This window comes from Carettochelys insculpta, chromosome 2 (assembly GCF_033958435.1).
Source record: "Carettochelys insculpta isolate YL-2023 chromosome 2, ASM3395843v1, whole genome shotgun sequence".
Lineage (NCBI taxonomy): Eukaryota > Metazoa > Chordata > Testudines > Carettochelyidae > Carettochelys > Carettochelys insculpta.
The window spans coordinates 162,102,180-162,114,835 of record NC_134138.1 but is presented as its reverse complement, the minus strand read 5'-3'; the positions used below and the strand labels follow the sequence as shown (position 1 = coordinate 162,114,835).

Here is a 12,656-nt window from a genome sequence, read left to right as displayed (position 1 = left end):
GGACTTTCCAAATGCTAAATTACTGGAATGGAAGAAGTTTTGTTTACTCATTTGTGACTTAATCAGACTCTAGTGACCATAGAAGATGCATGACCCATTCTGATTCTCCGAAGAGTTCCTAAGGGGCATCCAAGGGGAAGGAGCAAACAAGAGCACCTTCTTCTAAAGCTGTGGAAAGGAAGAAGCTTTACATCTCTCTGCTGGCTTGTTGGCATCAAACCATGTTTGACGAATGCTACACATGCTGTGATGGCTCCTGCAGTTTGTTGCTGGACTCTGGCCAGGTGATGTTATTATGCCTGACAAAGAAACCTACCCTCCTTCTACACTCCCAGCTGTAGGAGTCCAGTAAAGTGTAAACTACCACAAGTAAAAATGATTATCCAGCACTAAGTCCATCCACATTGAATAGCAGATCTGAAAAGACTACAGGCTACCCTTCTCAACCAGGCTAAATAAAACCACAAGATTACCGACCACCATGCTGTAGATGTATCAGCTTTTGGGTTTTCTTTTTCACTTTGGATTAGCAGGGGGACATACCTACCTTAACTACATAAAACTACAGAAAGATAGTGCTTAAGTGATTTTAAGTTATAGCAAACAGAACAAAGTAGAATAGCATAAGAAATAAAACAAAACCACATTCTAAGCCTAACATGCCAGTTAGGGTTTGAAACAAGCAGTGTCTCACCCAGTTAGACAGAATACTCAGGCAAGCTTCCTTCTTTCCTGACTAGAACCAGCACTGTCCTTGTCCCCGCATTTGGTCTTTTTCCCTTTGAGGTACGTTGTAGTGAAAGTGAGGTGCAGTCATGATGTTGTTTCGCCCTTTTATATCTTTTTTTTCTTTTAAATTGCTGACAAGCTGTCTCGCCATGTCACTAAAACACCTCAAATAAACCAACACAGTTCCTCATACCCTTGATGGCCATGTCTACAATAAAGGGGAGTGTGAAATAAATTATGCAACTCCAACTACAGTAATTACATTGTTGGAATCAATGTACTCGCTACTGAGGGAGGTATCGACTTCCTTTACTCCTAGTGAGAGGCAGTAGTGCTGGTGCTGATGGGAGCCCTGGTTGAGTTGGATTTATCATGTCCCTACCAGGCATGCAAAATCAATCCCCTAATGGAGAGGGAAATAGGCTTTTTTGAGTAAGGGTCATTGACTCCAAAATTTACTTCCATAGTTGATTTGCCAAAGCCTGATTTTTCTCTCTCTTTTTTTTTTTTTTAAATATAACTTTCTTATTATGGAGTATCACCTATAGCTTCAAAGCACAGTATCGAACTCGTAAGCAGGAGGCCAAAAAACCTCTCTGTTCTGAGGGGGGATTTGAGAGAGTTCAATTTTTGACAGAAAAATTGGTCCTATTGTCTAACTTTTTAAAATAAAAATTGCACACGGACCCAGAACCCTGGGATAATCCCAAACAAACAATTGAATAGAAACAAAATAACCTCCTTACATTATTGGAATTCCCTCAGAGTGAATGGTAGAAGCTGAGATAATTTGCTACATCTACTAAGGAGAATTAAAATAGCATGAAGTGCATCACTGGTAGGGAAGTTAAAACAATTACCTGCTTAAATGATAGTGGTTAACTGGTTAACCACTTTAACATGGGCTCCACCATGGCTGCAAGGACCCAGCATAGCTAATGTCCCCCCACCTACCCCCCACAGCCACTTCTGTTCAGGCCTGGTGCGGCTGGCTGCTTACAGAGTTAACTGGCAAGGGCAAATGGATTAGCAGCCCTTGTAGCATCAAAAACTTTCAAACCTGAAGAGCCCAAAGTTAAGCATTTAAAGCTATATTTAGGTACCTAAATAAATGGGCTTATTTTCATATCCAGTCAGTAGCTTGCACTGAAGGCAAGGGAGCTAAACATAAATCAGCACCTGTGAAAATCAGGTCAGACTTATTTAGATGCCTGAATATGGATTTAGGTTTCAAACTTCTGCTTGGTGGGTACAGTGGGGAAAAAAAATTGTCTGCTTTTTTTTTAAATAATAATCAGATGATACACAGGTGCTAGCACTAGTTAAATTCTAAGTGAAAATGGGAACAATTTGTATACCATAGACCAGTACTCCAAAGATATTCCTGTTTGTGTGTAGGAAAATTATTCTTCATCTTAGTTTAAATGGTACTGAAAAAAATTAATGGACTAAGTTTTGATAATCTTGATAAAATAAAGAAGTATGAATACATTAAAAATAGCAAATTTCTTACCATTGGCCCTGGTGGTCCTGTTATCCCTCGGTCACCCTGAGAGAAAGACATTTAGGTTAATGAGAAAGAGAAACTCTAATGTATTGCTGGTCTGATTAGCGATGGAGTATAAATTCACCAGTTGTACCAAAAGAACTTGATACGTTATGGCTGTGTCTACTTGAGCCCCCTTCTTTCAGAAGGGGCATTTTAATGAAGGAGTTTGAAAAATGCTAATGATGTGCTTCATGAATATGCAGCACCTCATTACCATAATGGCAGCCGTAACGATTAGAAAGTGATGCTTTAGAATTGCATGCTGCCTGTGTAGCTGGGGGCCTTTCGAAACAATCCCCCAGTCTTCAAAAAATCCCTTCTTCCCAAAACAAATGGGAAGAAAGGGCTTTCGAAGACTGGGGGATTGTTTCAAAAGGCCCCAAGCTACACTGGTGGCGTGCAAATCTAAAGCACCACTTTCAAATCGCCGCAGCTGCCATTATGCTAATGAGGCACTGCATATTCATGGCAGTGCCTGATTACCATCTTTCAAACTCCCTTATTAACATGCCCCTTCCAAAAGGAGGGGGCTCATACAGACACAACCTATTAGCCTACCTTCTGTCCTTGTCTTCCTGTAATTTCTCGTAGGGATCCATCAGAAACTACGATAGCTCCTGGTTCTCCCTTTTCACCCTGCAATTCACAGAACCACGTTGTAATGTTTATAACATAGTCCTAAACAACATTTTACCTGAACAGAGCAAGCAGCTGCAAAGGTCAATGAAGCAACATTTTAACTAATACAAAGTGGGAACTGGATGGTTGGAGAGGTGGCAACTGCAAAAATGTGATTAGTGTGGAATTCAATTATGTGGGAAGATGAGGGTGTTTTCTCTTTTTTTTTAAACCACAATATGATAAAACAAAAATAATCAACTCCTAAAAGCCCTGAAAAGAATCAAAACAATACAAGCCTTCCCTCATCTGGTGCCCCATGTGAAAGTGTAAGTGCATGACAGGCTACCATGTAACAGCAGCCTTTGCCAGTCGCCTCAAATGAGATCTCCCTCAAAAACAGGGATACTTAATGCTCCCTTGGGCTATGAGCTTGGAATATGGGCAGGGAGCTTGTGAATGGGAACTCTCAATAGATGTCTGACTGCCCTCAAAGCAGAGGTCTTTTCTTTTAAATGTTTGGAGCACAATGCCATCCCATTTACCTCTAACCAATAAACTTGGCTCACCGAGAGCCAGGCTGGGAAACCCTCAGTCTCACTAGTGAGTTACTACTCCCAGGAGTGCCCCCGTTCAATTTAGTAAGGCAAATCATACAAATAACCACTGCCTGGTGGGAAGAGATGGTTCCCACTGTGGCCTTACCAGCTGCCATCACCCACCAAACTGCAGCCAACGCATCCTGAACAACCATGTCCAATAACCTAGTCCCATAACCTTAAAATTCAGAATTTGTCCCCTGGCTGGACACCAATAACTGCCCCACTCACTACAACAACTACCCGAGTGCTCACCTCCCTTACTGCCATTCTACTGCATCGTCCCCAGTGCTTTAGAAAGGGAGTCACTCATACCTGGTTTCCCAGGAAGGCTGACCTCAATGCCTCACTAACCTCATCTCCCGTTTAGTACAGTGCCTTGGAGAATATACACTAGGGACCACAAAGGGGTGTATTCCTCCAAACATTGCTTTGATGGCCCATATTCCCTGGGATCCTTCAGTTGTGTAGGACTCAAATCAGCAGCCTTAAAACCAGCTGCCATTTTTGGCTCAGGATTATTGGACGATCATTAGGCCTGTGGTCAAACGCACGCCAGAAGATCGGCATACCATCTTTCATTCACTGGCATATAATTTAACAGTTATAGAGTTATTCCAGACTCTAATTAAACAATAGCTATATAAGAGACAAGAGACCAATGAAACAGTTGCATATGCACCTTAAACATGCAAAGGATCAAAAGAGTGGTCTTTCACTTTCCTTTTTCTTTTCCCATCCCCAAGGCTGCAGTAGTTCATTTGTTCCTGACCATCTGTTTGGTGGGTACAGTGAAAAAAGCAAACCCTCGTCCAAGTTCTCTCCCAGCTACACCACAAACCCACACTCCACAGAATTAGAGTCCATATATCCTGCTTGCTTTGCATAGTGGGTTTTTGCTACAAGCAAGGTCTTCTGTGCCCATGGAGAAGGGACCAAGATTTGGACTTCTATACATTTATTTGGCCTTTTTGTTGCAATTCCTTTTCCCTTCCTACTTTCCAGGTTGTTGCCATGGATGATCTGCTTACAAGAAAAGGTCATCTCATACCCAAAATGTTTCATGTTTATGCAAAGTCATTCTGACAATTATGCAAAATGAAATGTAGAGTTTCAGCATTGGTCTGTATATTAATCCCCAGGAGACTTTCAAGGTATTTTGTTTAATATTGCTGATTTCCACTGAAATTGCTTTTGAAACTCTACTAACAGTTCATTAGTATCCTTGGGGAGATCAAAATGAAAATCAGAAAAGCAACATATTAATTCTGCCAGACATAAAAATGTCTGAAACATTTTTGAGCATATTCATCTACTTAGTGCACATGAGATGCTGCTCCTTCTGTTTTACCTGTTGTCCTTTTGGTCCTTGTAATCCAGTCAATCCAATGTCACCTTTTGGTCCCCTTGGGCCCTAAACAAGTAAAAACAACATTTTCTTTGTCAGTGATGTAATTAGTTTGGATAAGAGCTTTTCTCATATAAATTGAGAATAAGGGAGTAATTTTGCTCAATTTAATTTCCTACAATTGGAGATCTGAAACTTTGAATCATTCCAGTTTTAACTGCCCAGGAATCTCCTTTCCCTAATCTGGGGCAACTGCTATTTGCATCACTTAATTATAGTAAGTATTCTCTTGAGTTCTGTGGACAAAGTGACCAACTGGCTTGCATTGTGTGTTGCAGATTTCCCTTAAAAGTGCACTGTAAACCTTTTTACCCTGCAAAGCTGAATTCCAGTTTTTGCATTTGTTTTGCATCAGTAAAAAGCAAAACAATCAGTGAAATCAGGAAGAGAGAAGCATTTATGTCTTCACAATTATTCTAGTAACAGTTGGGGAATCTTATATAGCTTGTTACACCAATTTTTAAAAGCTTGCCCATTCATTAACTCCATTTCTATGCTGCCAACCACCTACCTTTTGCCTATATTAGTCTTTCTGTGGACTATGGGGCCTGGAATCCTGTACTCAGACCTCTGTTCTGAAACTATCAATGATTTTGGAAACTCTTGGAAAATTCTTATGTCTCAGTCCATAAAACAAGTAAAATTTGTAAGGAGTTGCAATCTGATCACAACAGACAGCCAGGACACTAAGGCACTAGGACTTCAATGGAGTACCATTATGGAAAAATTCTATGGAATTTACTAAGAAATAATTCTGCAAAATTCTTCGTATCATCCTATGGAATTTAACTATGTATTGTATCCGTGTTATAGATTATCATCAGATAGGCCAGAAAACCTATAGAAAGGATATAGTTCCCTATTAAATATTACAGTTTTTAAGGTAATTTCTTAATACCCAATTGATTTCATTCCTATCAAATTCTGTGGGACTTTTCTTTATACGGTAAACATTTCTCAGAACTGGTTACAGAGTTAAAATAAGGTACTAAATAGAATAAGGTCAAACATTAGCTATAAATATGATACATTTGCTGTACTGAAACGGATGCTGCATCTTTTAATTTCTATCGAACAAGTGGGTTTTTTTTTTACAGTAATTATAACAGCCAGTCTAGTTTTACTTTGACTTACATTCTCCCTTTTGACATTCATGAGCTTTGAGGATTTGTCAGACTTTGTATCAATTTTGTTTGGTTCCAAATGCTGAAACATTAGTTAGCTCTTTTCCATATTTAAAGCTGATTTAAAACCTTAGAACATAATGCTTACAGGAAATCCTGGAAGACCAGGCTTGCCGTCTGGCCCCTGCAAAATGCAAAAAACCCACACAAGTACATATTAAAGACTTGTAAAATGGATTGTGCTGTTTCCATGCATCTACTTGTTTGTGAATATTAATTACTTTAAAATGTATTCACATGCAGAATGTTTCATTAAGGTAGATATTATGATTGCAGACCTGAAGCACTTCCCTGTTCTTTTTCCACAGCATTGGAGTTTAATGCTCAAATGCTGGGAAGCCCAAGAAATGCAGCATTTGTGTGACATTTTCTTCATAGCCCAGCCACATAATATCTTTATTTTTCCCCTTAAATCTCTGTTCTGAGGACATCACGGTACTTCGCTTATCCTGTCTCTGCCAGCCAGCAACTAATATTTCATGCATCAGTAGCATTACACAGAGCACAAAGAGGACCCATTGCATTGTGAACAGGAAACCTGAATTGGATTTGTGCTGGACACAGAAGAAATAACACCCTTGTTGATGGAAATAAGGTTCTGTTATCATCCCAGTTCCTCTTGACATCCCCAGGGAACCAAATTTAAGGCTGGATGGTTGCACCACGTCTAAAGAGTCATCTGTACTGTCATCTTAGGCACACTGAGCTTAGAAGTTACAACTCCCTCTGTTGGCGCTCCTTCCTTTTCAGGGTATGGTCTAGGGCCTGGCTCTCCAACACAGATAGCCATGGAGATTCTTGGGTGGGAAGTCCAAGGTTCTCTGTCTCTCTGCCACTCTGGAAATGATGCAGTAGGACCCACTACATCTTCAGTGAGGATGACCAGATGTCCCAATTTTACAGGGACAGTCACAGTATTCAGGGCTTTTTCTTACAGAGATACCTGTTACTCTCTATCCCTGTCTGATTTTTCATACTAGTTGCTTGATTACCCTATTTTCTATATGCCTCTTTGAAACCTGCAATTGAAACATAACGTGATGTGTGTTATATTCACTACTTAGAATTCATTTCTGCTGTGCAGTATGGAAGATGCAAGTTACACAGCAGTTAAGATCTACTGTTGTAAGAAATGCTGGACTGCACAAAGAACTGCCGTCAAGACTGGAGGGATCACTGGACAGGGCGAAGAGAACACATATGGCAGATTGTAGAGAAGAGGCTACATAAGTCTGAAACAGAACTTTCCAGGATTTCAGAGAGGATTCAACCTTAGTCTGTTTCAGGGATCGACAGAAATTTGCCCCTTGATGTAAATTTAAAAAATCATCTGCGTTCAAAACAAGAGTTTGATATTTACATTGGTAACCAGGGCTATGAACACAAGCAATGAAAATAATGAAAGGTAGTTTGTTCATGTCAGATCAATTGTTCTAACAGGATACCCTGAGCACAAGTTCTTTCTCTGTGGTTTAATGTCCTTTCCCTTCCTCTTTTTAGCTTCCCCTCAACTGCACTGCCTAGCAAAAGACAAATAAAGTAAAATAGTATATTTTCTTTAAAAAGACGTTACTAAAGTAGAAGAAAAAATAAGTAACATGAAAACTTTCATTCAACTATGGAGTTAAATTTTTCCAGAATTACACATTTTATATTCTCTCTCCAGAACTCATCCGTCCAAAAGCCATGGCATGTCAACCATATCATTTAGTACTACAAATCTACATGCTGATGTAGGAGCTGTGTGTATGTGTGGCGGGGGGGAGGATCAAGTAAAGTAAAACGAGGTGGTTTTCTAAAAGTGACAGCCTTAGGAATCTCACATCTTCCGCAAGTGCTCCTGCAATATTTGTCCCTGGCATGCACAGTACCATGCACAGAAACAGCTGCCCCCTTTCTCTATTGGCCCCCAGTCAGCTTTCAACACCAATTTAAAGCCTTGGTTCTAATTTTCAAAGCAATCACTGTATCAAGCCCCGCTACATTAAAGACCAAAATTTAATCTATGATCCATTGCGACAGCTGCTCTCCTCTGGAGCAATGCATCTGAGTGGCTTTAGGAAATAGTGCAGCACCTTCCTTTTTCAAACACTCTTTCCAACGTAACAATGACAACATGGACACCTCCTTCTATCCCAGAGGTGGGCAACAATTTTTGATGGGGGGGCGGCCATGGTAAGTGGTCACGGTCTGCACTTTTCCAGGATATTAATGGAGGTGGCTGGGGGTTCTGGGATGAAAGTTGGGTGCCAACAGGAGATCAGGGTAGGGAACTTGGGTGCAGGGGAGGATGTTGGTGAGGGAGGGGGTTTGGGCCCTAGGGGAAGGGAGGTTTCAGTGCAGGAAAGGATTCTGACCGGGAAGAGAGGAGTAGGAAGAGGTGCAGAGTCTGGGAGGGAGTTGTGAGCACTGGAGGGGAGTAAATGCAGAGGGTTTAGCTTGTGACCTGTGGCACGAGGGGTCTGTGGTCTGGGGCAGGCAGCAGAAAAGGATGAGGTGCCTGGCACAAGCTCTGTCCAGGAGGCACTTACCCTGGGCAGCTCCTGGCCAGCAGTCCAGCAGGACTTCAGCTCACTGCCTTCTGTGCCCCCACACAGTGCTCAAAGCGACCAGCTGCTGGGGCCAGAGTGCGTGTTTGTGCACAGTGTGCCCCTGGGGGGTGGGTCTCTGTGAGCTTCCTACAGCCCCAAGCACGGCCTAGGCAGCTCCCATTGGCCGTTTAGTGCCAAGGAGGGCTGTAAGGATTGTGCTGTGGGTGGGCAGTGTTGCACAGACACACATGCATGCTGGTCCCAGCACCTGGCTGCTTTGAGCGGTTTGTGGGGCACAGCAGGCAAGGAGCCTATCTCAGGGTCCCTCTGGGCTGTGAACATGGGTGACCCAGAGGATTGTAGTGGAGCGGATCCAAGATTTGGCCAGCTAGGTGTGGCCCCTGGGCTGTATTTTGCCTGCCCCTGTTGTAACCCACTCCCCTGGCCAACAACAAATAAAATAACTACGCAAAGAAGAGGGAAGGCTGAATGAATGTAATTTAAGAAGTCAAAAAACCACAAAACTTCCTTCAAGCAGAGATTCAAGGAAGTTCACTGGGGAATTTCCTGATGCTGTTGATTGTACGTAGTAAGAACTCACAGGCTGAAAGGGTAGACAGCACTATAAAACTCTGAGATGCTGCTCTGGAAGCTGGGTCTTGTGTTCTTTTCACATGCTTACTGGACATCTTAACAAGTATTTATTTTTTGGTTGTTCCAAAGACACATTATATCTTTCAGACTACAGCTACGTGGAACCAAATTCTGCCCTTTAACACGCACATTCATTTTCTATTAGCTTCAGTGGGAATTGTATGGATGAAGTTGAGAGTACGGACGGATCCCTGTCTCTTAGGGATTTGAGAGGCTTGCCTTTATAAACCTCATGGGCAGTAGATAAAAGAAGTCTGGAGGTTAAATCTCCCCCAAATGGGGCAGGAAATACAGGGTGTGGCACACCTGCTTTTGTAGGTGCACGAGCAGCTGCATTTGGCTGCTACAGGAAGTTCCTGAGAAGTGTGTGTCAGGGGGATGCAACCAGCACCTGGACAGTAGACTGCCTCCTCCTCCTCCACCCTGAAACCCACTTCCTGTTTAGCCTCTCCCCACTTGCACTCTGCCCTGAGGTTCTGCTGCTGCCTGACCTCTTTTCCTGGGGTTCCACCTGTGCTGAACCTGTTCTCCCAAGGCACGGCTCTCACTCTGCCTTCTGTCACAACAGACCATCAACAAAGCATTCCGTGGAACACTCTTCAAACAGCTAGAGGACATAGAATTTGCTGATGTCACCCTCCTTTCACACCGACATGAAAGCATGGAAGAAAAGGTCACAACGCTAGACAAAACTGCCTCAATGACTGGACTGAGCACTGACAAGGGAAAGCCCAAGACAATGAGTATCAACCAGTCCAACACCACCACCATCACCCTGGGAGGGGATGACCTGGAAGATGTGAAGCAGTTTACCTATTTGGGAAATATTATGGGCAGAGACGGAGGAACAGACAAGGCTATCAGTGCCAGGATAGGGAAAACAACAGCTGCATTTAAGACTTCATCCCATTTGGCGTTCACAAATAATATCTGTGGAGACACAACTGTGGATCTTCAACACAAATGTGAAGAGTGTGCTCTTGTATGGATGTGAGACCTGGCATACTGAAAAATCTTCACATCGCAAGCTTCAGACACTCATAAACAGATGCCTGAGGTACATCCTTCACATCTGACGGCAAGACTTCATCACAAACGAGGCACTTAAAAACAGAGCAGGACAAGAACCACTTGATGTTCAAATCAAGAGGAGAAAGTAGGGACGGCCAGCCCACACTCTCGAAAAAACATCATCCAGCTTAGTCCTTCCAGCTCTCACAGGGAACACGCAAGGAAAATGCCAAAGAGGAAGACCTTGGACAATGTGGAGAAGATCTACTGAGATGGAAGGACAACAACTGGGGTACTCCTGGAGCCAGCTAAAAGTTTTGTCCCAAGACAGAATGAAGTGGAGGAGATTTGTAGACGACCTATGTTCCACTCAGAGTAACAAGGGGGCAAGTAAGTAAGTACTTCTCTCTCCCCCTCCCTGCCCTGAGGGCCCCCCCCAAACCCACTGCTTGCCCCTGAGCTGAGTTGTCTGAGCAACAGCACACACAGTGGCTGTAGGATCCTACTGTTGGGCCAAAGTGTGTGTGTGTGTGGGGAGGGGAGCGGGAGGAAACAGCAGAACCACTTTTAAAAATGAGGGGAGGCAGTAACAAATGCAGGAGGTAAATATCACTGTTCAGTTCCTACTCAAGATTTCCCTGTTTACGCATCCCACAATCACATTCACTCTTTTGTGTTGCACTAGGACTCAGGGTCAGCTGATTAGTCTTCATAACCCCAAATACTCTTCAGAATCACTGCTTCCCAGGATAGACTCCCCCATCCCATAAGTATGGCCTATGCACTTTATTCCCAAATGTACTAATTTACATTCAGCTGTACTAAAACACATATTGTTAGCTTGTGCCTACTGGATCAAAGGATCTAGCTCATACTGAATCAGTAAACAGTTCTCTCCATTATTTACCATTTATTTTCCAATGCAAACTTTATTTGTGTGGATCTTATGTTTTCTTGAAAGTCATTGGCAAAGCTGCTAAACAGCATAGGGCCAAATACTTATCCCTCCAAGACCCTACTGGAAACAGACTCACTCAGTGAGGATTGCCTGTTTAGTTACATTATCCAGGTTTTAATCCATTTCATGTATGCCACATTAAAAAACTAGAATGTATAAACAAAATTAAAATGTCTTGTGGTATCAAGTCAAATGCCTTAGAGAAGTCAACTTTATGACCTTATGAACAAAATGTAATCTCACAAAAAAAACCCAACAACAAAAAAACCACAACTAAGAGTCTGACCAGGTCTTTTTTCATAAACCCATGTTGACTTGCCTTACTTACATCACTCTTTTTTAATTCCTGATTAATCACATCCCCCATCAGCAGCTCTAATAGCTTGCCTAGGGTCAATCTCATCCTTCCTACCCTTCTTAAAAATAGGCACATTGGCTTTTTTTCCAGTCCGTTGGAACTTCCTCAGTGTAACCAAAACTTATTGAATATCAGCATTAACAATACAGCAAGCTCCTCAGCCAGCTCTTTTAACACTCCCGAATAGAAAGATATCTGGACGTGCCAACTTCAAAATGTCTAATTTTATAGCTTCTATTTAACAACATCCAGAGATACTAGTGAAATGGAAAGAGAATGTCATTCTCATTGTATCATGAAATTGCATCATTTGTTTTCCCCCCAAAATACAGAATAGACAAATTAATTGAACATGTATCTCTTTTCTGCATTCTTATTGATAATTCTACAGTTTGCATCAAGTACTGGACCAACATAATTGTTAGGATTCTTTTTACACTTAGTATACTTAAACTTTTTATTGTTCTTAACTTTGCTGGCCAGCGATACCTCCATCTGTCCCTTGGCCTCCCTTGTAAATTTTGTACAATTCCTAACTTTCAATTTATAGTCATTACTATTACCTTCACCTTTGTTCCATTTGTTACATGCATTTTTACAGCTTTCTTAACTCCTGCTCTAAAACAGTTTTTTAAATTAAAAGCAAACAAGTAAAACCCATCACAGCCTTCTTCCTCAAATGTGGCTTTTCAAATAGCTAGAAAGAGGTTCTTAAAAGTTCCTCATCATTATTCACATGATGCTTAGTTATCAGGAGGGGGGTGTCCACAGGGTACAGCAATGAACAAATCCAAAAGTACTCCCTTAAATCAGGTCTGCCTTGCTTGGTATAAAAGCAGCGGTGCAAAGCAGCCTGAGTACACTGGTTAAGGTAGCCTTTGGGGATAGAAATAAGTAAAGAGAAGCTTCCAGAATTGGAGATGTTTAATCACACTATCCTAAACTCCTGGCTGAAAAACAAACAAACCCAAAATCAATAGTTGTCTCGTAAAATTTCCATCTCTTTCAGCCACAGATAGAAATGCCATGAGAACAGCCTTTTTAGCAGTAATATAGC

General features: G+C 41.9%; 1 protein-coding gene across 3 annotated transcripts in view; it reads right to left on the bottom strand.

Annotated features, from left to right (window-relative positions):
- The window catches only part of COL15A1 (collagen type XV alpha 1 chain), a 242,956-nt gene that overhangs the window by 39,318 nt on the left and 190,982 nt on the right, over nucleotides 1–12,656 (bottom strand). For all 3 annotated transcript variants that reach the window (XM_074987940.1, XM_074987942.1, XM_074987941.1), the window contains 4 exons: nucleotides 6,176–6,211; nucleotides 4,847–4,909; nucleotides 2,837–2,914; nucleotides 2,243–2,278 (listed from right to left, as the gene is read on the bottom strand). In XM_074987940.1, the coding sequence (XP_074844041.1) occupies nucleotides 2,243–2,278; nucleotides 2,837–2,914; nucleotides 4,847–4,909; nucleotides 6,176–6,211 (213 nt within the window). The remainder of the gene's footprint in view (nucleotides 1–2,242; nucleotides 2,279–2,836; nucleotides 2,915–4,846; nucleotides 4,910–6,175; nucleotides 6,212–12,656) is intronic.